This window comes from Tenrec ecaudatus, chromosome 15, assembly GCF_050624435.1.
Source record: "Tenrec ecaudatus isolate mTenEca1 chromosome 15, mTenEca1.hap1, whole genome shotgun sequence".
Classification (NCBI taxonomy): domain Eukaryota; kingdom Metazoa; phylum Chordata; class Mammalia; order Afrosoricida; family Tenrecidae; genus Tenrec; species Tenrec ecaudatus.
Genome location: NC_134544.1, coordinates 42,117,822 through 42,143,562, shown reverse-complemented (window position 1 = coordinate 42,143,562; position 25,741 = coordinate 42,117,822). Strand labels below are relative to the sequence as shown.

Here is a 25,741-nt window from a genome sequence, read left to right as displayed (position 1 = left end):
AGAGTCTGCGGGTTTTCTGTGTACTCTCTAGCTCAGCAGTTCTCAACCTGTGCGTCGCGACACCTTTGGGAGTCGACCTACCCTTTCCCAGGGGTCGCCCGATTCATAACAGTAGCAAAATTACAGTTACGAAGTAGCAGTGAAAATCATTTTATGATTGGGGGTGGGGTCACCACTGCATGAGGAACCATAGGAAAGGGTCTCAGCTTTAGGAAGGCTGACAACCACTGCTCTAGATGAAGTCTTTTGATGCACATGTGTGTCTTATTTTCAGAAGGTCATAGAGTCTATTTTGTCTTCTACTGTCTGTGTTTCTTGTGTTTTGTTTCATAATATACCTATGCCCTGCTTAGAGTCCTCAAGTTTGTTCTTATTTTATGATTTATGGTCTTTACCGATCTGGATTTATATTTAGGTCTTCGATCCGATTTTGTTTCATATGTAGAAGGAGGTATGTATGGATCCTCTTTCATTCTTCTGCAGAGGAGATCCAGTTTTGACAACACTTGTTGTTGAAGAGACAATCAGCCCCATTGAAAGTTGGTTGATCCTTTGTCAGAGATTGCTTCCTAGAGCTCTTTCTCATAGACCATAGGCCTTTTTGTTATCTGAATATGGCAGGTTGCTGATATGCCTTCTCCAATCTTGATGCCACATTCTGCTTCATATAAGCCAGCTTCTCTAATTATTTTCTCAGCATACAGATTGAAAAAGTATGATGATGACACAATACAACCCTAGCACACATCTTTCCTAATGTTTAACTATGTAGCATTCCTTGCTCTAGTCACACAATTGCCTCTTGATCCATGTACAACTTCCACATGAGCACAATAAAGCCTCTGGAATTCCCATTCAGCTCAAGGTAGCCCTAGAAACAAATACAATCCTTTTTTTTTGTCAAAGCTATGTATTTGAATTTTTTAATCATTTTATTGGGGGCTTGTACAACTCATCGCAATCCATATGTACATCAATTGTGTCAAGCACATCCATACATCTGTTGTCATCAACATTTTCAAAACATTTTTTTATCTACTTGGGATCAGCTCCTCATTTTTCCCCTCCCTCCCTCATGAACCCTTGATAATTTATAATTTTTTTTTCATGTCTTACACTGACGGATGTCTCCCTTCACCCACTTTCCTGTTGTCCATCCCCCTGGGAGGATGCTACATGTAGATCATTGTGATCAGTTCCAATAAAATCCTTTTAAGGAGACATTTAAAATGGAAATGTGTTTAGGAAAAATGGGAGGCATTAGAGCATTCCACTGTAAAATATATTTCATTGCAGTTAGTCTTATTTAGTGGAAAAGCTAACTAACATCTTTATAGGACTACGTTATTAGATCATTTATTTCTTTCCAAGAATGGAGCTCAGTATATGTACATACAATACTACTAAGATTCAGAAAGACATTATTATTTTTCATTAATTCTCTCTTTTTTTAATCAGATATCTCCTCTCCATCCCATTCCTATGAAGTGATATACTTTTATTAAACTGACTAAATCATATTAAAATAAGTTTATTAAACATATTAAAATAAATTTATTTTATATGAAGACTACACTGTGTGAAATATACCTTTAATTATGCTTATTTATTATCATTTCTTTTCTAATTAATGTTTAATCTGTAAAATGAAGTGAGAACTACTTTTACTTGAACATTAAAAATGCTGTGCACTAAAATGTATTCAATTTCCTTGGGAGGAAAAAGAGGAAATCTAGGGAGAATGGGCCTTTCCTAAATATTTTTAATTCTTTTCTAATACTGGGATAATGTCACTGTTGAGTGAAACTAGATTTTTAAAAGTCACTTGATAACTTAAGATTTCCTGATTTGAGGGGGGAAAGTCAAGATGAAATTGCTACACATTCTTTCCTACAGAGTAGGAAAATGGGAAAATATAAGATTCCACTCCCAGTGTTGTAAATAGGTGCCATCTGGTTCCTTCTAACTCAAAGAAGGAAAGGCTGCCTGGTGCCACATTATCCATGTGGGTATTTGCGATGTTTGAGCCCACTGTTGCAGCTGCGGCGTCAATCCATGGTAATGAGGATCTTCCTCTTTCTCACCTACCCTCTCCTGTATCAAGCATGATGGTATTCTCCAAGGACTGGGCCCTTCCAATAACGTGTGAAAAATGCATGAGGCTGATGTTCACCATCCTCACTTCTAAGGAAGATACTGGATGTATTTCTAAGATAGATTTACTATTCATCTGGCAAACTATGTTATATTTAATGTCCCTTGCCAACACTAAAATTCAAAAGCTAACTAGCATTTTTTAAATTTGGCTAAGTAAAATTTTTGAAATTAGGGTTCACCTGAATTTATCTGCAAAATCAAAATTTACCTGCGAAACCAATATTTTGAAAACTGGCCATAGAAATCATGGAGTCTACATTTCTCCTTTAAAGTTGGAGAGAAATGAAGCCCAGATAGTTTATGTAATTCACCTTAGGATAAATAAAGCAGACTCTAGAACCCAGGTGTCTGATTTTCCAGCATCTAATTAGTTCTCTCTTCTATAGTCTGTTGTCTGCCTTGTAACTGTATATTAACTTATTACTGAGATGATAAAACATTCTAGAAAACACCCTTACATATGTACTGTTGTTCTCAACTATAACAAAGCAGAACTACGAAAGCCCTTTAAGTATACATATAGTAAAAAAAATAACTGCTTCTGGCTCATTGACAAGAAGGCAGGGCACATTTTAAAAAATCTGTATTATACTTTAAGAAATACGTGGATAAGTCAAGAGAGTATTGCTACTGGGTTTCTAGCTCACACATGCATAGAATTATTCTAAATAAAACATGCCTACTACCATCAAGAGTTACAGTTTGGGAAGCCACAGGGGTTGTTTCTCGTGTTTCCTGTGGGGGTGCTGCGCATCTGAGTCAACTCAATGGCAGTGAGCTCATTTAGGCTAAACATATCTCCATGATCTGTAAGAGCTACAGACAAGATCTCTCAGTCATGCACTGTCTTACTTTCCTTAGCATAAATAAAAGACCCAACCAAAACAGTGTCTTCCAGTGGGATCTGCTGGGTCAAATAAATTCAAAGCAGAAGGGTACAGAGGCTATTTTTGCTTTGTTTTCTAATTTCAAAGGGGGCCTTCTTGATAGATTTCCACAAAGACACAGGATAATCATGGGGATTTGTTGTATAGGAGGAAGTTTTAGGGGAATAGAAAAATGCATTGGTGAGCAAAAGGTCAGGAAATTTGGCCTAGGGATTCCCTCACACCCCCACCCCCAATTCCCACAATGTCCCTGCCACGGTTCTACTATGAGGCTATGAGGTTTTGGATGGAAATCTTACCTCATTCACCTACGTGCAATGAATGAGATGGCCACTTCAAACATCTTTTTACCTCCACACCCGCAAATTAAAGAACATTCAAAACAAATCCAATTTTAGCCCCTTGAGGATGCCCAAACTTCCCTTTGGATGGGGCTATAAATCAAAGTGCAGAATTCATTGGAGAGGAGTGAGACAGATGGCCACACCGTCCTTATGAGGATGATTAAATTCTATTAGGTTAGGTGATATTTTACTATACCTGTAAGTGTTTCCTTAATTTGTTTCATGCATAAGATGTATGCTATACACCATCTACTAAAACAAACAGCTCTGGCGTCTTAAGCTTTAGCGTGCCAACCACAAGTTGGTGTTTCGGAGCCACTAGAAGTTGTGTGGGAGAAAGCAGAGACTTTCTGCCTCTGTAAACCGCAGACACCCCTATAGGATCACAGTGTACCCTATAGGATCACGGTGTACCCTATAGGACCATGATGTATCAGAATCAACTGCCCGGCAGTGAGGCTAAGATGATCCCTCGGCTAACTGAAGGAAGATATAAGTCAGATGTTTACATCTGACTTAAAAGACAGGCTTAAGAACAGAACTTGTTTATAATCCGCGGACTGCCTATGAAACGCAATCAAACTTAGTTTTAAGCCTGAAAACGAGGCTGCAGGAGCTAGGCGGAGGAGTTCAGGCCTTCTCGTGTCAGAAGAAAGCTCTGGTCCTATGACTGGGAACCGACGATGCATGCCAAGGCTCCGCACAGACTCTGAGCTCGATCATATTGTGCCTCGTTGTAAAGGATGGAGCATCTGGCCTGTTTGTTTTTCCCCACCATGATTTGTCCTTTTATCTATTCCCAGCTGCTCTTTATAAGACTGATTTTTTTATTTTACCATAACAAAGTTTAAATGATTATTTCTGCTGGGTTTCATGAATTACTTTCGCCTGCATTCTCCTTTCTTGCCACCTCTGAAAGCTGAGAGCCTATTCTGGAGTCTCCCTGGCAGAGAATTCATTAGGACAGGGTAGAGCTGCTGCTGTGGATTACTAAAACCATCACTGGAGAAGTAGAAAAATCCCATCGTCCACCCTCGGAGAGGCTGGTGGATTTGAACTGCTGATCCTGGTGTTGTATATTGCAAACCAGTGGGTAACTACTGGACCACAAGTGTTCCCAGAGGACAATGACAGACTGTATTAAGGGCTTTAGTCATGGATTCTATCAGGAAAAGTGCTGAATAGCGCCCCCCCACCTTATATCAGTAAAGGGGCCATAAATGACAAAAATTCCACGCAATTGTTTGACATAAGAATATTTGGGCACTAAAAAACTCATAAATGTGAAGAATTTAATAAGATTATCTATGAAGAGCAGTACTTCTTTTGAATATAGCTCCACTAAGTTTGAACACGCTTAGGTATCACTCTTAGATGATTTTAAAATAGTGATTTCAAAGTTTATATACACTTTGCATGAGGGAAATTTGCTAACTATTTCTTTCCTTGGATATATGGTAATGCAAACCACCCCTCACTAATTATCTGCTCATAATTAAGTGTCATCTTCAAATAGGAGCTGAGTTGATCTTTCCCCAGCACTGTTCTTAGCGTAGTAATTATCTACATTGAAATCCGTAGTGGCTGTGTCATTAAACAGATGGCTAAACTGTCACACAAAGCCATTGGAGTTTAAAAAGTCACATTTTAATTGGGGGCTTAAGATGTGATTGCTGTTGGCACCATGTAAATGTGTACTTTCTTATGTATGCATGGAAATGTATCACCACAAACTGAAGAACCCTCTTATTTCTTTGGTTGTAAAATTATAAACCAGAGCACTTTGCAATATTCTGAATTTTCTGCTTTACTTCAAAGATGCTGCAGATTTTTGACAGTAAGCGTCATAGCGGTGAAAGCCGACATGAATACATGCAAATAATTATTAGCAAATGTAAGTTTCTTACCAGGAGTTAAGGCGGTTCTTGACTGGTGATTCTCAACCTGTGGGTCGTGACCCTTTTGGGAATCGAACGACCATTTCACAAGGGTTGACTAATACATCCGCATATCAGATAATTACCATATGATTCATCACAGTAGCAAAATGACAGTAATGAAGGAGCAACGAAAATCATTTTATGGTTGGGGTCTCCACAACATGAGGAACTGTATTAAAGGGTCGCAGAATTAGGAAGTTTGAGAACGATTGCACTAGACTCTAGTGCTTAAGTATGGATGTAATCAAACATTAAACAAAGCCCCATTCGGAGTAACTGTCATATCTACTCCAGATTGTAAATAGATGCTCTCTTTCAATATAACCACAGCAAATGATTCAATCACCAGTGTTGATTGATAGTCCTAAATTAACCAGGTGGCTCTGTTCATAGTCATCAATGGAATAAAGGAACAGTTTGGCAACTCAGTTGGACCAATTAGCAAAGTTTTCTGTAGGTTGTCACTTGCTGTTGGGGTAAGTCTTTTTTGTGATACTGTTATATTTATTTATAATTAATTAAATAATATCATATATTAAGTAACACATTATTTAAATGATAAATTATAGTTATACTTAATGGATCTCACTTCTGTTTATATCAATGAGGAAACTGAATTTTAGCCAGTAAGTTATGAATATGAAAAATAATCCCTTAACATCATGGGGGAATTGTCAGAATTCCTTGAAACAGTGTGGAAGAATCCCCTATCACTGCCGTGGATTTATTCCACAAATGTATTTAATGAGCACTTTCTATATGTCATGAAATGTGCCACACACAAAAATGTGATTCTAAATAATAACAATACTGTTCCACACATTACAGAGTCTACTTCACAAGTAAGTACTACTTCAAAGGAGAAAGCAGCAGGTGTACCATGCAGTATCCTTACTCATTTCACAGCCTTTTATCTGCCATTCTGCCACGTGAACATGGCATAAATAGGAAAACATCTATTTTTAAATGTAGGGTAAATCCAGTTGGCAGCAACACTGACCTGGATTTTGGTAGTTTTCTTTATCTAACTTCCTGGGACGCCTTACTATGTCTGCATATGAGGCGATCCCCCCTCCAAACTGAGAGTGGCAAACCGTCAACTCCATAGGAGGCCTGTCATGTTTCTCAAATCTGAGAAGCCTGCGTTCTGAAGCACAAGCTGTAGAGGAGCATTCAAGCTGCCCTTCATCTGCCTCCCCTGAATCCCCCCTGGTTTCAGAGACCATGGAAAGGAATGCCCCACTGGGCTGGTGCTGGCCATGCGACTTTGTGCTGGACAAGCATTCAGAGGAACTCCTGGTCTTGTTCCCAGTGATTGAACAAAGAGGGTGACAGAGGGTTCTCACAGAGTCAAAATCGCTTTATGGAGATTGGAACTTGGGACTGGAAGAGAGCTTTGGGAGTGTGAGATTTAACCATTCAGGCTTCGAAATGCTTTCCCACTAGGGAGCAAGGATTTCCCTGAGAGGTTAGCCGACACACACGAGCAGCATCGTTATGCAATAGGAGGTGGTAGACCCTGGCTTTGGAGCCCATGTATCCAGCTGTGTGGGAACTCTTGGACTTGCTAGTGACTGGGACTCTCGTAACTAATAGATAAAAGGGCTCAAAAGAATGTCTCTGTGCGTTTAAAACAACATAGAGAATGAGCCAATTAATCTTCATCTAGGCTTTGATTATAAATATTGCATTTATTAATTAATGATCCCTGTCTTAGAGTTAATTTTAGAACACAACTGGCCTTTCATAGTTTTATTTCACAGATGTATGTGAATTGCAGTTGGTACTTAGAGGCTCAGCTTCGTTGATGCCCATCTGGAAAACCTCTGAGTAGGACACAAGAGGAACCTAGTTATCAATGAAAATAACCTTTTATTTTTAACTAAATGATCCCCAAATAGTTAACTTTGAAACCTCAAATTCGACATCAGTTCAAGTAATATAAATCAATATCACTACCTGTCCACACCAGTTGCCAACTAGAAGAGAATTAGTGTTTCACAAGGTAACCAAATTAACATGAAACGTTATATCTATCTCCTTTAGGAAACAGGACATCTCCTTGACGAATTCAAGTGCATCAGGTGAGATTTTTAGTTAGAAGTTGCTTTAAAAATTGAAATGCAAATTGTTGGAGATGGTGAAACACATAGCCAACTAGCACATAAAGATTAGTTAGTTTATCTCCCAACTAATTTCTACCACAAAGCAGCACATTAGTACGTGTCTGTGAATTCACTCATTCCACAATTCCCATTAAAGGCCATTGAACATGCTGATGAACAAGACACCTTGAGGAATGGATGGAAAAGCTAAGAAGCAGAGAACGTAAGGAACAGGGTTACATAAAAGAGACCCAGGGTCCATATACATATAAGACAAAAACAAAGTCCTACAGATATGGACCACAAAGTGTAATTTGCACACAGAAGAAAAAAAAGACGTAGGCTGCTCTCAGTTAGAAGTGAGGTTTAATAGGTGAAGACGTTTAATTCAGCCTTTCAAACAGTTACACAGATTGAGAAACTGAGGAAAGACTTCTTAGTATAAGGAGCCATGGGATTACATTTCAGACTGAATTTCATTTTTATCCTGTTGCCTAGATGAGACAGGTGCTGTGCTAGCTGGGGAAATTAGCATTTATTATGTTAATTGTGTTTGAATTTCATATGTAAACTAAGCGAGATTGTTTATTTTCACCCTCCACGAGTAACTAAAGCTCAAAGATACAAAGGCCACCAGCTACTTAAAAAAAAAACAAAAAAAAACAAGGCAGTGGTTGAAAACCATCCCATCCCTCCATGGGAGAAGACATCTGGACATCTCCTTCTGTAACACAGTAGGGGCAATTTTGCGCTGGCCCACGGGGTCACCACGAGTCAGAATAGACTTGTAGGCGCTTAAGTACAACAGTACCATTTGGTCTGTCTAGAGCAGTGGTTCTCCGCCTTCCTCAGGCCACGACCCTGTCAGACAGTTCCTCATGTGGTGGTGACCACACCCCCGACCATACAATTGTTTTCGTTGCTACTTCATCACTGCCATTTTGCTACTGTTATGAATCAGGTGACCCTTGTGAAAGTGTCATTTGATCCCCCAAAGGGGTTGCGACCCACAGGTTGAGAACCGCTGGTCTAGAAATAGTCTGAGGGTGGTGACCTCACAGTATCTCTCCTACCTGAATGATGTCTGAATTATTCCATTGTTCACTCATTCTGGAAATAACGCTTTTCTTGGCTCTGACTTTTGGATTACAAGTTGCTGGGGTCCCTCACACCTGCACTAACAGCAAAATTCAAAACACCAGAAAATAAAAAAAAAATGTTTCAGAGGATGAGGGCAGATTGGAACACACATTCACTGCTGGCGGGATTGCAGAATTGTACAGTCACTTTGGAAAAGCGTATCTGACAAGGTCTTGAAGATATGCGCATGGTTTTCAGAGTTAGGAAGCCAAAAAACAACACACTCAGCAAATCTTAAACTGAAAGAACTCAAGAAAACAATTCACGGCTCAATTGCAATCGTAAAAGGCTCTAAGGGCCGAATATTGAAAAATGAAAGGGATACAGTCACTCTACCAGAAAAGACTAGGTGGCACTCTGCCGTTTCAGGAGGTAGCATGCATGTGAGCAAGAAACAATGGTGACTAGGGAAGAAATTCAAATTGCACAGAAAGTATCATCCGAAAACAAGACTTCAGGATACGATGGAATAGCAACTGAAGCGTTTCACCAAGCCGAACAGGCGCTGGAAGCACTTACTCTACAGACAGCTAGTTGGCCAATTTACTGGAAGAGATCCATATGTTAACCCATTCCACAGAATGCTTCACTTATTGAACAATATCACCGATAGCGCATGCCACTTCAATTTTTCTGAAAACCAACCGCTAGTTGTTTGCAGCAGTACATTGACAGAGAGCTGGCAGAGGTTCTGGCAAATTTCAGAAGAGAATGTGGGACAAGGCATAACATTGCTGATGTCAGATGGACATTGGCTGCAGGGAGAGAATACCAGGAAGATGTTTATTTGTGTTTTATTGACCATGCCAAGGCACTCAACGGTGTGGATCACAACAAACTACGGATAACCTTGAGAAAAATGGGAATTCCAGAACACTTCATTGTCCTCATGCAAAACTTGTACACAGATCTAGGCAATTCTGGGAACAGAACAAAGGGAAACTATTTGGCTTAAAATCAGGAAAGATGGGCATCACGGTTGTACCCTCTCACCATCCTTATTCAATCTGTATGCTGAGCAAATCATCAAAGAAAGTGGATTGTAGGATGAAGAATGGTTTGTAGGAAGGTATCAGGATTGGAGAAAGGCTTATTAACAACCTGCAATATGCAGATGACACAACTCTGCTCACTGAGAGTGAGGAGGACTTAAATCAATTGCTAATGAAGATCAAGAATGCAGTCTCCAGTAAAGAAGACCAAAAGCCTCACAACTGGACCAGCAGGTATCATGATAAATGAAGAAAAGATGGACGTCATCAAAGATTTTGTTTAGCTTGAATCCACAACCCATGCTCATGGAAGCAGCAATCAAGAGATTAAAAGATGATTACTTAATAGTAATATTCTATTTATTGTATAGGCAAAGTGCTTTTATTATCAAATGCAGAATAAATTATAAAATAAATGCAAGTAAATACATATTATTTTGTTTTAAAATTATCTAAGTTAGGTGAAAGTTACAAAAGTTTTACACTTAACAATTTAAGATACACAATAAGAAATAAAATAAATCATTTTGAGATTTTTATATTGATGTAATTATAATACAAGATATTAAGTCTATTATATATATTTATGGTTTAATTGATATATAACTAAGCCTAGAAATAAATAAATTTGAACCTTATTAACTTGATTTATGGATGCTTGGCTTTCATATAATATATACTTATTTTAAAATATTATATTTATTGTCTATACAATAAATAGAATATTACTATTAAGTAATGATGTATAATTAAAATAATTATCTTATAATTTGTATCATATTAATCTCTTTCTGTTTATTCATAGAAATTTAGTAGGTCAGTATTTTATTTTATCACTTAAAAAATAATAATGGAACAATCTAAAAATAAAATAATTGAAATAGAAAAAAGGTCAAAAGATGGGTTTCGTTAGGTAAATCTGCTGCACAAGACCACTTTAGAGTACTGAAAGGCTAGGATGTTACTTTGAGGATTAAGCTTTACCTGACCCAAGCCATGATATTTTCATTGCCTCATATGCATGTGAATGATAAAGAAGACTGAAGAATAAAAATGTATTTGAATTGTGATGCTGGAGAAGAATATTGGAAGTACTGTAGGACAAACAAATCCATCTTGGAAGAAATATGGCTAAAGTTTCTAGAGACAAGGACGGCGAGAGGTTGTCTTACATACTTTGGACATGTTCCCAGGAGAGACAAGTTCCAGAAGAAAGACATCATTGTTTGTAAAGTGGAGGAGAGCAAAAAGAGAGGAAGACATGCAAGGACGTGGATTTGCACAGTGGCTGCAATAATGGGCTCAAACAAAGGAATGATTGTGAGCATGGTGCATGACTGAGTAGTGTTTCCCTCCATCTGGTGTGCACAGGGTTCCTAGGGTCAGGGCCAACTGGGTGGCACCTACCAGCAACAGCAGTGGAAAACTGCGTGGCACTTCCTTAAGCAAATGGGAATAGAAATACCACGTGACTCAACAAGCTCTCTACATGGTATAGCACCCAAATATAGAACAAAACATGAACAGATATATGCATACCTATATTTATTTATTTATTAATAATGAATATTTTTATTGGGGTTCATACAACTCTTATCACAATCCATACATACATCAATTGAGCAAAGCACCCTTATACATTCATTCCCCTCATCATTCTCAAAATTCACCTTCCACTTGGGTTCCTGGAATCAACTCGATTTCCTTTTTTTCCCCTCCCCGTCCTTCCCCGCTTCCCCCTGCACCATTAGTAGCTTATAAATAATTATTTTATCTTATCTTACACTGCCCGGCGTCTCCCCTCACCCCTCTTCCCATTGCCCATCTCCCAGAGAGGAGGTTACACATAGATCCCCAAGATCGGTTCTCCCTTTCTACACCCCCTTCCCTCCCGGTGTCGCCACTCTCACCGCTGGTCCTGAGGTTCCCTGTGTCCTAGATTCCCTGTGTTTCCAGTTCCCTACTGCACTGCTGTGCATCCTCTGGTCTAATCAGGTCTGCAAGGTAGAATTGGGGTCATGATAATTGGGAGGGGAGGCAGCGTTCAAGAACTAGAGGAAGGTTTTGAGTTTCATTGTTGCTACACTGAACCCTGAGTGACTCATCTCCTCCCCACTACCCCTCTGCAAGGGATGTCCAGCTGTCTACAGATGGGCATTGGGTCCCCATCACGCACTCCCCCTCATTCACAGTGATGTGATTCGCCACCCCCACCGCCCTGCCTTTGTTGTTTGAGACCTGGGCATACCTATGTTTATTATAGGACTATCCAAAAAGATGGAAACAACCAAAATCGTCCCCTGAGGAGGAAGTGAGAAATATACCGTGGGACATTGCATAACAATATTATGCATTTCTAAAAAAAAAACCTGATCAAACTATCCAACTCTTCATGACCTGAACAAGCCTGGAAGACATTGCTCAGCAAAGTCAGTCTCATACAGACAAATATTGGATGATACCAGTATTAAAAAAGAAAAGCAAACAAGAAAAATGGTTTTCACACCAAACAAAGCAGACTTTGGATGCTACAGGAAGGGAGAGGGAGGAAGATCAAGAGGGATGGAGAAGGGGTGAGAAATGAAAATGAAATGAAGAATGGGGAATTCCATGTTTCCCTTATCCCCCTCAAATTTGCTGTGGTTCCTCCTGGGACACCTGTGTGCAGAAGAGCGCTGTCACTGTGGATTTCCGGGGCTGCGACTTTGGGGAGTCGAATGCTAGGGTCTATTTCCAGGCATAGCTGGGTGAGTTCAAACCACCAACATCTTCAGGATTTCCTTCTGTCCCTTCCAGGGACTTCTGATTAAAAGTAATTTTTGCTAAACAGTCTCTAAGCTTTTTTCTTAGTACTTTGAATTTGTCGTCTTACATCTACTCTTATGGACATAAGAAAAGAGCTCAGTTTGCTTTTCCATTTAGATAAACTGTTATTTCTTTGTGGCAAACAACATTTAGTGTAATGAATCTAGGTATGGTGCTTTGTTGTTTTTTTTTGAGCAGTGGTTTTTAATATCACTCTTTTTGTAATTTATATTACTCAATTCTACTCTATTTTTAAAATCCATGATTTTATCTGTTTTGGAAATTTCAGTCATATTCTCTTTGAATGTTGATTACCATTCAATGTCTCAAATCATTCCTCTGGAGAACCATTAGATGTCTCTCTAGTTATTACATTGAATGTGTTTTTTCAATTTCTCATATTTTTCTTCCCTTTTTTCTTTCTGTGGATAATTTCCATAACTCCATCAACTTGATTGAACACCACAGCATATTCAAGTTTATCAATTTTCTCTTTGAATGAATTCTATTTTTATTTATACCAGCTAGAAAGGCTTCAATTTGATTGCTTGAATTATCTGCAATATATATTTCTGGAGTTCTGTGTTACTGGGAAGGAGCCCATCCCAGAACCAAGATTTATATACAATTCTCAGTTCATGATCCTTCATGGTCACAACCAAATAGCAGATCTCCTGAACTTGAGTTGTCCTTCAGACCCCATACTTGGTGTGGTTGTGCCTACATTCACTTTCACTTCCTTCTGGGTTGATAATCTGCATGGTTCAAGACTTAAACTCTGGCTATTAGTTTTCTGCTCATTTTTGTTGCTTGTAAATGTTTTTTTTTCCCCTTTCTTTAAAACTCAGCTAGTGATTTAGAAACCTTTTATATTTTATTCAAGGTTTTAAATTTTTGTGGTGGGATAGTGAATATCACGATGTTGGCTGGCTATTTATAATCTAGCTACATTTCTATTTTCCTACATTTAATAGATAATGGAAAATATTATTAATAATCCTTGATTTAGAAAAAAATTAATAGTTCAGGAGAGAATACAATTAAAAGGGGAGTAATAGTTCCATTTGAAGGCTTTTGAAAATAACTGGACATGTTAGAGGAAAGGATATATTATAGAGGAATCAAATTGTAGTCTGTTTGATACACATTATTATATATAAGAGAACTTTTAAAAGTTTAGAGAAAAATTTCACTATCTTTTAATTCCACAGACTTTCTGCAGGCCCCTCATACCCTACAGCCCTTTAGAAAAACGGAGGCTGTTGAACCTCAGAGAGATTATTCAGAAATTGAACTCAGTCAAGAATTGAACCTCCACATCTCAACATCCAAAGGACATATCCTATAGTTAAAGGATTTAAAACTTGATCTGGGATATTAAGTCTGATAATATGAAACCAGAACTTCAGAAGACTACTCCAAGAACAAAGGCAGATGAATCACAAACCCACAGCGGCTTCGGTTTCAGGGCCCTTCAATTCAATGGGGTTCTTGAGGGTTGGGAATGATGGCTTTCATGGTTATTTGTTGGGCTGCTAACCACAAAATAAGCCATTTAAAATCACCAGGTGCTCCATGAGAGAAAGAAGAAGTATTCAATTCCCAAGAAGTATTAGAGTCTCTGACACTCACGAGGCCAGTTCTATCCTACTCCAGAAGGTCATGGAGAGCCAGAATGGACAGAGCGGCAATGAGGGGAGAAGACATGACACCTTAGTGTGGATTGATTTGGGTGCCAAAATTGAAATCAGTACATAGCTTTTTTTCTTAACAGGTATTTTCTGTGAATACTTCATATTTATTTAAGTATAAATATAGCCTGAAAAGATAATAAGTGAGTCTGAATCTCAAAGATTTCAATGTTCTTTATTTGTTTTTTGTATGTATTTGCATAATATTTTTATTACTTTAAAATATATATTCCTTTTTCCACTTAGATTTTTGTTGAAATTCTAATTACCCTTGTTTTAATAAAATGACCCAATTTTTCTAAGCTCACAAACACCAAACATCACACACTCCAAATCTGCCTCTGCCTAAAGTATAAGATGGAAGTATAGAGTTAATTTTAAAGGATTATGCATATGAGTATATAGGAGATATGAAAGAGTGGAATAAAATGTAGTAGATACTATTGGAAATGATTGACCTGATTCAGGAAACATAGCAAAGTAAGAATAAGTGGAATCCAATGTCTTGTAGGCTATAAGCTCCATGTGTTAAAGAGGGTCAAAGTTCATTCTAGGTGAACACAGGGTGCACATGAAAATAATAAAATTGAAATCCATTCCCATCAAGTTTATTCTAACATAGTGAGAGGAGGTTTGAAACGCCAACCTTTTGGTTAGCAGCTGAGTGCTTCACTACTGCGCAAAAGGCCTCCTAGAGGACAAAAGCAGTATCAAGTACTATGAGGAGGAATGGGCACGTCGTCAGAAATTTTCTGGAGGTTTTGTAGGTAAAGCGATGCATTCGAGGAGAGAATGGTGAGAAAGAGGAGTGGACAGAAAAAGAGTTTAGCGTGGACAGACCAATGACTTTACCTAGTGGTGGTTTGGGATTCCATTTACATCAGCTGACAGTTGGGATGAATTACCAAAGCTTTGTAGATGCCTTGAATCTTACATAGAGACTAGAGGTATCCATATGCAAATGAGATATTTGTAGCAGTGAACAGGGCTTTCTAAGGATTTAGCTAAAGACAAATTATCAGGGATTCCCCCAGAGCTTGTTGTTAGGTGCCGTTGAAACGGTTATGGCTCATAATGATCCTATGTATAACAGAACAAAACTTTGCCCAGTCTTGCACTATCCTTATTATTATGGTTATGTTGGAGCTTATTGCTGCAGCAACTGTATCTATCCACCTTGTTGAGGATCTGCTTATTTATTGCTGACCTTTCACTTTACCAGGCATGATGTCCTTTTGTAGGGGCTCGACTTTCCTGATAATGTATCCAAAATATGTGAGCCAACTATGTTGAGATGAAAATCAATCTCAAGAAAATGAATATGACAGGGGGGCATGGGGGAACGAATGAGGGGTGGCTAACACACTGAGTGACAGGGGAACAACAAGTGATCTAAAATTGATGGGAAGGAGGGTATAGGATGCCTGGTGGGGCTTAATCAAGGGCAATGTAGCCAAGAGGAATTAGTGAAACCTGAATGGGGGCAAACAGAGTGGGACAAGAGGAAAGTAAAAGGAAATATTGTAAAGAACTAGGAGGCAAAGGACATTTGTAGAGGTCTAAAGACAGGCATTATGTATGTAAATGCATTTATATGTAATGATAGGGAAGCAGATCTATGTATATATATTTATTTGTTAAGTAGTAAGGCAGCAGATGGAAATTGGGCCTCCACTCATATACTCCCTCAATGCAAGAATACTTTGTTCTAATAACCCGGCATTCCGTGGTGCTCACCTTCACTGACATGATGGCAACATATGGATACATGCGCTTGACACAATGGATGCATGCATGCATTGTGATAAGAACTGTAAGAGCCCTCAAAAAACGATTTTTTTAAAAAAAGAAAGGAAATTGATATAATTAAGTTAAGGAGAATATTACTTTGCATCTGAAGTAATGATAGCCTTATAAGACCCACTCCAGTGTAGTGGTAAGAACCGGAATGGGAATGACTGTGGAGTGTTCAGAGATATGATGCAGTAGTGTACAAAGCTCTGCCAAGGAACCTGGCAGTGAAAGACAAACTTTGCTTGTTCAAAAGGAGACTGCCATCTACCATTTTCTGAAAAGTAATAATTTTTTATAAGCAAAGGACAGCAGACTTTCATGTCTTTCAGAAGAACAACAAGTACAAAACCCACTCACTATCCTTGTTAATCCCAATTCATAAGTGACCTTGCAGAACAGGGTCAAACTGTCCCTGTAGGGGTCTGAGCTTGTCATTTATTCTGGAAGTTAAAAGCCCCATCTTTCTCCCACAGAGCAACTGAGAGTTTCCAACTGCTGGCCTTGTGGCTGCAGGCCAATGAGCGACAAGGAAGTAAATGATGAGAAAGTAGAGCAAGTTTGAAGGCATTGGAATGGTATAGGAAGAAGGACAGTAGGGTCATAGAGGGCAAATGGGAACAGCCCTTCTTTTCAGTAGCAGAGATTTATTTGAGAAATCTTGGAAATGTTTAATATGTCTTGTGAAGCCCTGTAAAATGATGATTAGGATTACATTCAACCTGTGCTAAAATGACCTCCAGAGGCAGATCAATGAAGCCGTGAAAAATGCAAACAAATAGACCAACAGCAGCAACACATCCAATAGGGCATAAATCAAAATTATTGGACAAGATGGTGTGAGATGGATGAGTAATAAAAAATAAATGGTGTCTATAGGGTATTTAGAGAATTATATGAAAATACATTCTGGAAGATTGAAGAGGACATCAATGAGGACTTCAAAAAGTTCATGGAAAAATTGCATTAAAAAACAAGAGATTGTTTTTCCCATGAACTTTTTGAAGCCCCATGCTTTAGAATGAAGGTAGGAGTTGGTTGTACAAATCGTGGGTGTGGCATTCAAATTAAATCAGTCTCATAATTAGCATCAATTAAATAAATCATTCACAAATCCAGGAACATGAGTAGTTGTGCTCAAATTGAATGATGAACACTGTGAATAACCATAGTTACAAAAGGATGATATACCTTTTAACCTTTTCATTTTAAAGAAACATTTTGATTTATTTTTTATACTGTATTTACTAAAGGATGAATAGCATGTGTCACTGTAGCTTTTCAATCTATTCCAAGTAAGATAAAAACATTACAGATGGCACACACCACATACTCAATAGCAATGAAGTTAATTCATCAAGCAAATCAAATGTCTACGTGTCAGCTATCTGGTGGATTTAATTTTTTATTGCTTCCTTTTTGGTTCCAGAGCAATAAATGATGAAGAGTCTGGCAAGTCAGCATGCTGAGAAGTCTCTAACAATGCAAATAGGACTCCTGTCACATAACACAGGTACTCAAGTGTGTGTCAACCTCACCTCAGCATCAAGTTTTGCTTCTAAGGTCTCTGTTTATAGTGCTATTGAACTTAAGATTAGGATACATTGCAGAAATTAAGTTATTTTCTGAATGATTAGCAGATGTTCTTCAGAGAACTATCTGGAGTAAGGGGAGAGTTAAAGGTTCATGAAAAAACCACTAAACAGTCGGCCACTGGAGATCCCCTCATAGAGGGGTCGAGGGGAGGAGATGGGTCAGTCAGGGTGCGATGTAGCACCAATGAAGAACACAGCTTTCCCCCAGATCCTGAATGCTTCCTCACCCCCAACTACCATGATCTGAATTCTACCTTGCAGGACTGGATACGGCAGAGGATGTACACTGGTGCATATGGGAGCTGGAGGCACAGGGAATCCAGGGTAGATGATACCTTCAGGACCAGGGGTGTGAGGGGCGATGCTGGGAGAATGGAGGGTGAGTGGGTTGGAAAGGGGGAACCGATTACAAGGATTTATCTACATGTGGCCTCCTCCCTGGGGGACAGACAACAGAGAAGGGGGTGAAGGGAATCGCTGGATAGGGAAAGATATGACAAAATAATAATCTATAAATTATCAAGGACTCATGAGGGAGGGGGAGCAGGGAGGGAGGGGAATAAAAAAAGAGGACCTGATGCAAAGGGCTTAAGTGGAGAGCAAAAGCTTTGAGAATGATTAGGGCAGGGAATGTGCAGATGTGCTTTATACAATTGATGTATGTATATGTATGGATTGTGATTAGCGGTGTATGAGCCCCTAATAAAATGTTTAAAAAAAAGAACCACTAAATAACTTGAAATATTTACCCAAGGATTAATTTAATTGCTACTTAGCTTACAGAGTTCTTAAAATGTAAGAAAAACGCAATATTTTGGTCCATAAAACACTCTTTTATAGTCCCTTTTATAGTCACTCTCTCTGAGTGTTTTTTGATTAAAGATGATCAGTAACAATTAATTGGCAAAACATATGTAGAAACACATCAAATATGTCTATTTTATGTCATGCATTATAAATTTGATCAAAAACCCAAATTTAGACTATTTAAGCAATCAAGATTTTCAGTGTCTTGGTCACTCTATTAAAATAAAAATGAATTCCTCCATCTTGTAATGTCTGTATGCATTAAGTGAAGAATTAACAGTGTGTGCTGGAATAAAAATTCTTTAGGGGAAGCACAGAACAATTAAACGTGAATAGATTTTACATTAACAAAAGCAGAAAATTAGTCATAGAGAATGCTAAGACTCTCAATTGCAGTACTTATTTAGATGGCCATACTTTACTTATGTTTCAATAACTGAATTTGTTTGCCAAAGCAAGCAGGAATCATGTACTTCCATATTTATGTGTTATTCTATAACTAAGGAGTTTTCCAGCTTAAAGACTGAAAATGGCTCACAAGAGCTGAGCTTACTGATTGCTACTTTTATAATCCAGAAAAACCTACTAAATATAGTAAACTATACTAAAATTATAATTTTAAGTTATATTAATATTTTGACTTGCGACGTGTTTCAAAAGATTAAGTATTTACAATCACATAAGAAAGATGATAGATTTTCTTCATGTCCTCTTTCATAAAACATGTCAGAACACAGTGAACAGTACTTTCCATTTATGCTTCAGTATTTTAAAATCACGTACTTTATCATAAATAAAAATTTAAATTGTGTGGATAAGGAATATTCTCATATAATATTTAGCTATAATTGATAGATCTACCCTTTACAATTGATTCTCAGGAAGAAAAACATTCCAAGTAACACACAGTCTCCTCCGCCCTCCACACATAGCAATGAAGGAATTCATCAAGCAGATCCACTCTCCATGTGTTAGCTAAATGGTGGCGTTATCTGTGTAATATATGAGGGGACTTCAAATATCTGAGGGGAAGTGAAATGGGAAGATAATGGAATGTTTCCATAAACATTTTGAAGTCCCTTCAAAAGAATGAAAACAGTCAAACTACGATATCAATTTTCATCCATGGCATTCATCTAACATTGATTTATATGAGATATCTCATGACCATCCAAGCATTTTCCTTCACACAATTTGTTTCCACAACAAACGGTGAACATCTGGAAACACATTCTCATGTCCGTAGTGAACTTAGACATGTTTTATATTTCTCATTACTTTATGGAATTACATGCATGTTAGATATCTTCTGAACATATGAAAAATCAAGGAATGAAAATTGCTAAATGTAGCATACCCTTTTAATACAATGTGTTCCCTTCAAGAAAAATTTGTAGAAATCCTTGCCATTCCATTGTTGACTTTTTGCCATTCTCTATGCCACCACAAGGCTTATATCGATTTCAAGAATCAAGAAAGAAGGATCGCTACCAGGTCATAGAAACCACCATTAAGCAAATCTGTACAAAGGTGAAGGCACTGCCGCGGGAAAGAGCCTCTGCGTATGTCTGTACACTTCCAAGGCAGTGGTTTCCTTTGGCTAAATGTTCCCTTAACATTTCTGTGATCTTTGATTTATTCCACATAAAAAAGTTTTGGTATCTGTGTAGCTCTTCAATTATGTGCTTTTTATATGATTTGGGGGGGGCTTGGGGGAAACGAGGCTGATGGGGAATAATAAAGAGAGTTGGGTTTTGCAATGAAATCTCATAGACTAGCTCCTGTTTCCATTGATGAGAAAAGGAAGTGCATTGTGTTGGTGCAATTTTCCTGTCCCTTTTGTCACCAATGCAGAATTCCATTTTCTTAAATATCCCAACAACAATACCCTGTGATTGTTGTGCACTCTTTAAGAAATTCTGTTTTAAAATCTTTGTGGGGTTAAAAAATAAATCTCCATCAATGTTTGCGCTGACCTCTCAGCCTTGAGCTTGACTGGCTTACTGCTTCTCCTTTGGAAGTGGCTAATTTGATCGGACCTCTCTCTCTGAATCATATTTGTTCATCCAAGCCTCAGCCCCCCCCACGCTTCATCCCATTAAATTAGCTTCATTCGCTTTGAGCTTGCTTAAAAGACTGATGGAAGGAAAAGCTCTCTTTTGAGTTTCCTTCTTCTTCACAGCCACTCCAACAACACTCAGGTGAGTGTATTAGGGAGAATTTGCCTGTAGTCAACCAATGATCACAGAGACATATTTAGACACGTTTTGTTTGGAATAAACTCAAGCATGTTAGAAGTAGAATTCTAGTAGCATTACTTTTTTACTTACCCTACTAGATGCCAATATTGCTTCCTTATTGAAAGGAAGAAATCAAAATAATAAAACTGTGTTTAATGTAATAGGTTTAAATATGCCTTAGAAAATTTAAATTCTATTAGAAGATATGTTTCTGTTAAAGAATGACAAATTTTACAGTATGAAAAACAAGGGTTTTTTTTCACCAAAGTAAAGGATCTCTAATATTAAATGATTAAGGAAAAGTCATAGTGTCAGATACTGTTAAAAATAAAAATCTTGATTCTTGAGATTATTAACTCATTGCTTTTAAGAGGAAAATGTATATGTTGCATTTTATTCTGGATGGCATAACTTAGTTGGCCTTATAGCTCATCTTCTAAGCAATCCTGACCTTGGGCTTTTACAGCGATTGTGATACTCTTTTGTCATCTGGGTCCTATTGTGCAGATAAGGGGAAAAATTAAAGTAGAAACCTCTTGTGAATCTTTAAATAATTCAGTAGTGGACACTAGAGCTTTATTTAATTCCACCATTCTCTTTTATCCACATCAATTCCATTGTCATAATTTAGTTTGATCAAGTATAGCTACGCCATTTCTCTTTTAAAATGCTTTATGTACCACATGCATATTCTGCCTAGAGTGAAATTAACCTGAAAAGGAAGAAAATAGAGTTTTCTGCAACTGGACAACACACCCATATTAGAAAGAGACACCCCCCTCCAGCCCCTGCTGATTGACTAATTTGTGACGGGCAGGTGGTAGTGTCTGAGTTAAGCTTTCCTGAATGCGGACTTGGTGCCAGCTGTGACTGGCAGAGCCTTCCACGTGACGGCAGGATCCCCATGGCTTCTTAAGCGAGTTTATTACAGTTTTCAGAAGCCCAAACTCGAGCCCAGGCAGCTTAAGTGATTTGCCCGGTCACACAGCTAGAAAGTAACAGATCCAGCGCTCAAAATTAGGTTCTCTGGAGCGAGCACCTGCACTGGGAACCACCTGGGAAGACTGCCTGTCTTTTCATGAACACTCATTTCTCCTTTCAGAAATATCAAAGGCATTCTCACAAGCCAAGGTAGAAAAGCGGTTAATAGACAGTGAGTCTGTCACTTTTGTCATTTATTTCCCAGGTTTTTACATCTGCAAGGATTCCTCGTATATGACATTCTCTCTGAAACCTCTCCTCCCTACCCGGTCACCTCATCACCCTGATTCCCTACTGCACTGACAGGCAAAGGTCCCAAACCCTAAGACTTTGGGCGTTTATAGAGTCTTTTTCAGATAAAAGTAGAAGGCATGGTTTCAGAACATTTTTAAACACGCAAAGAAGCATAAATGAAAAAAAGAAGCACACATTCTCTGTATAGGTACTGCTTTTAGGGAAGACAACCAGGCTGAGTGAACTCGAAGGAAATTTCAAAAGGATTGATAACTGAAATCCCGCCCCAGGAAGTAATCTGACATCAGTAAACTCTCACTCTTTTTAGGGTCCAGCTGAAGAGAAAGTTTATGTTGCCCCCACCCCCACCCCAACAAGCATAACACATAAACAAAGTACAACAAAGGCTCCTTTTTCCCATGAGGCTAGTCACTCCCTGATCTATATTTCCTGGTTTGCTCTTTGGTAACCATGGGAGGTTGTGACCCAGACGGATCCATCCATTCCCTTTCATTACAAGAATCCACTCTCACGTGCCATTTTAAGCAACAACCTGTCTTTCAGGCCAAGATTTGATTAAGCACAGACCCACGTAAACAGCACAGAGGGAAAGCAAACATGAAAGAGAGTTTGGTTCTCATGGATTTTTTTTTTCTTTTTGGCTCAAGTTAGCCTCCTTTTCTGGAACGTGGTACCAGGTGAGCCTGTCTGTGCACTGGATCTCACAAAATATCCCTCTTCCCATTAACGAAGGGAATCAATACTTCAGGAAGATGAAAAGGAAAAGGGGTGGGGGGAGAACGCACGAGCAAACCAACAAAAATAACCCCTTTGGCCCTGACGTTATGGAAAAATTAAAAATCAAAAAAAGACACTAAGATGGAAAAAAAATCGTGTCATGGTTTACAGGTGGGGTTGTGATGGAAGCTAGGGCTGTGTCTTGGTTCGAAACTCACCATCTCAAAACCACTTCTTTTCATCCGCCTGCAGGACTTGAGGTAAGTCCGGATACGTTTCCTGGCCCGCTCTTGATACTCAGGGAACTGTCGCCTGCATGAGTCAATGATAGCCTGGATCTTTTCTTTGGGCTGCTTAGAGATTGGGACCATTCGGTCCAAGTTTTCATCTACAAACAGCCTGACAAACATCTGTTGGCAAGAGGGAAACAGAGGAGAAGGGTTTGGCGGGCCGCTCTCGTCTCTTCCTAGCTTCCTGTCTCGATGACCGATAGGAACGTACTCTTTTCTGGTTTATGCCCTGGAGTACTTTGCAATGGAAAGCCAGGGATTTAAAGCAAACACTCTTTTAAAGATGTTCTATAGGGTTGGATAAAAATTAGAGAGAAAAACAGAGAGACAGACAAGAGAGAAGAGAATAGACTATTGTGTAGAAAAATAATCAGGAAATAACAGTAGACTGTGGCAATCAAGCAGCCCATAAAATTCTCAATTAATGATAAATAAAACTGCTACATTGTTACACTACACAGTGTGCTAAGTTCTGAAGAAAACAATCGACTCTTTTGTCATGCATAATTAGGTAAGCTGGAGAAGCAAATAAAATAAAATAAAATAATAACTGATGACGGGCGTACTCTTCTGATGGGTAAGCTGAGGCCCCTTCATCCACTAGGTAAACATGCATACTCACACAACACAACTCCAGATTTCAGCTCACATTTGGCTTTAAAATTCTAAACAAAACACAGCAATTCTGGTGTCTGGTTGGCAAAGAGTGTTTCATGTACTTTTTAAATCCTTCTGTAAATTAAACAAACATGTCTCTAAAATATCCACAGTAACCAACAAGCAACAACATGAAAGTGAAGTGGCAAAATTGAACGTTCCCAGGAGTGTGGAAGGACTCACATTAAAGGCTTTCAGCCGCTCGGCTTCCACTCCATCTGTTTCGTTCACTTTCTCAGAATCCTCATGGTCTTCGTGGTCCTCTTCATCCTCGTCGCCCCTGGTTAGGGAGAGGTCCTCAGCACCTCTGTCGATGCTCTCATTTTTTCCAGAGTCGTAGCTTGAGTAACTATGTGCAGGAGACTGAAAAGAAAGGGGACGTTTCAGCTTTGAATTGACTGCCCCAGACCACAAAGTGTGTACTTTATCTTTTGTTTCAACAGTTTCCCCCAAACTATATGTAAATGAGTTGGTAGCTCTAGAGTTGTGGCTACTCAAATGAAATCAAAGTTCATAGAACTGGAATGACACGTCTCAAAGGACGTCTTCAGTTACAGTGGTCACTTTTCTAGGGCCTCATAAGGAGCTCTGCTGGCTGAGGGGGCTATGCTTTGAGCTGTTAACCACAAGCTAAGCCCTTTGAAGTCATCAGTCATTCCACTGGAGCAAGATGAGGCTGATAGCTCCCACAAACAGAGGGAAGCAAACCCAGAGGGAGAGTTCTGCTCCATCCTATAGGGCACTATGAAGCAGAATCCACTCCTTGGCCGTGGATCTGTTTTGGTTTTGTTACAGCCATCAGCAGCACTACCACCACTGTTGAAGGTTCCATTGGACCTTACTGTGCTAGAGCAACTGCTATCTGCATTTATTATATATATATATCTAAAAATGGTCGGAACTTCGACAATGTGCAGGTGGTCACAGAATCACAGTCTAGGAAACAGAAATCGTGTTAGGACTTCATCAGCTTAATGGTAGCATTATTCTAAAAACAGATGGAAAAATGAAGAATGGATAGTTTTATTAACTTGTTCATTAAGTACTGTATAGGCAGTCCCTGGGTTCCAAAGGAGACTCATTCCTGAGTGTTTCTGCAAGTTGAATTTTTTTTAGGTCAATTGGAAAAAGTGCATTTTGGTCTTATTCAGCATCAATTAGTCAAATGTTTGTTTTAGTGTATTGTATATATTTTACTTTTCTATACATATAACATGCTAAGAGATACTTCCCAAGATATTAAAACATCTTAGAGATAATACTCCAGTATTTAATAATTATACAGTAATAATAAAAATAACGATATGATGTCTATACTAATGAAATAGAATCTGTGAATGAAAATATACAGTCCTGGAAAAAATACGAAAGAAACCATTCTTCACGTTGCCTAGAAAAATCACGCGGAGTACTTACATGGGAACTTGCTAGCACATCTTACACTTTAATGTTTGTAAATTTGCCCTCACTTTGAAATTGGATGTCAGTGAGTTTGCTTCTGGTTTTACCTTTGAAACAGGGCTTTGAACAGTTCCTATGACTGATATAAACAAGGGCAATATTAACTAGCAACCAGATCCCTTAAATGTTAACTTCTGAATTTCATAGGCAATCTTTAAGCCTTGCTTAAAGATGGTGGCTGACCACATTCAATGCATCAAGGTCGGCTACGATCTTCAAGTGGGGCCCTATTGCATGCTTCCTCCTTGGGTCAAAATCCTAGCAGAAGAGACTGCATGGCCGTGTCATGCATGTGCTGCCTTTGTTTCTATCGGCCACGATAAACCATTTCTACATTTTCACAGGGTTTGAAATGACTTTTCAAATTTATCATTTATCAAGTGATTTTCTGTATTTGAAAGGATTCAACCAACCTTTATTCACAACAAAGTGTTCACCACAATCACTTTTACTTGCTACACATGAAACTTTCAATAATTGAAAAGACTTTGAGTCTTTCCCTGCAAGGAATGCTTACAGGCATATTACACTCATTTAAATTATGTAACCAAATTTCCAATAGCCTTTCGATTTCACTAATTAAACCAGTTGTTTTGCAATCATTGTGCTTTCATTGGTGCGTAGCCTTCCTTTCACAGACACCATCATTCTCACTTTAGTTTTGAAAATGGTTCTGATTACTGACAGCCTGCAGCCTAATGCTTTTCCTATGACTGATGGCATTTCACCTCTTTCCAATCATACAATTATTTCCATTTTATCTTCAGTCCTGTCTGTTATCTTTGTCTTTGATGCAATACCAGCACTTGCTTCAGAGTGACACTTTGGAGGCATGGTGACAAGAGGAAAATTTGAGCTACGTACCAAGTAATACATTCAGCACACT

At 38.6% G+C, this 25,741-nt stretch overlaps 1 protein-coding gene across 4 annotated transcripts in view; it reads right to left on the bottom strand.

The window, feature by feature from the left end:
- NOL4 (nucleolar protein 4) overlaps positions 1-25,741 on the bottom strand; it is a 418,254-nt gene that overhangs the window by 94,236 nt on the left and 298,277 nt on the right. For 3 of the 4 annotated variants that reach the window (XM_075532843.1, XM_075532844.1, XM_075532845.1), the window contains one exon: positions 23,578-23,757. In XM_075532843.1, coding sequence (XP_075388958.1) covers positions 23,578-23,757 — 180 coding nt within the window. Of the gene's footprint in view, positions 1-22,665; positions 22,858-23,577; positions 23,758-25,741 lie in introns of all 4 variants that reach the window. The other variant, XM_075532842.1, reaches the window with a different exon arrangement.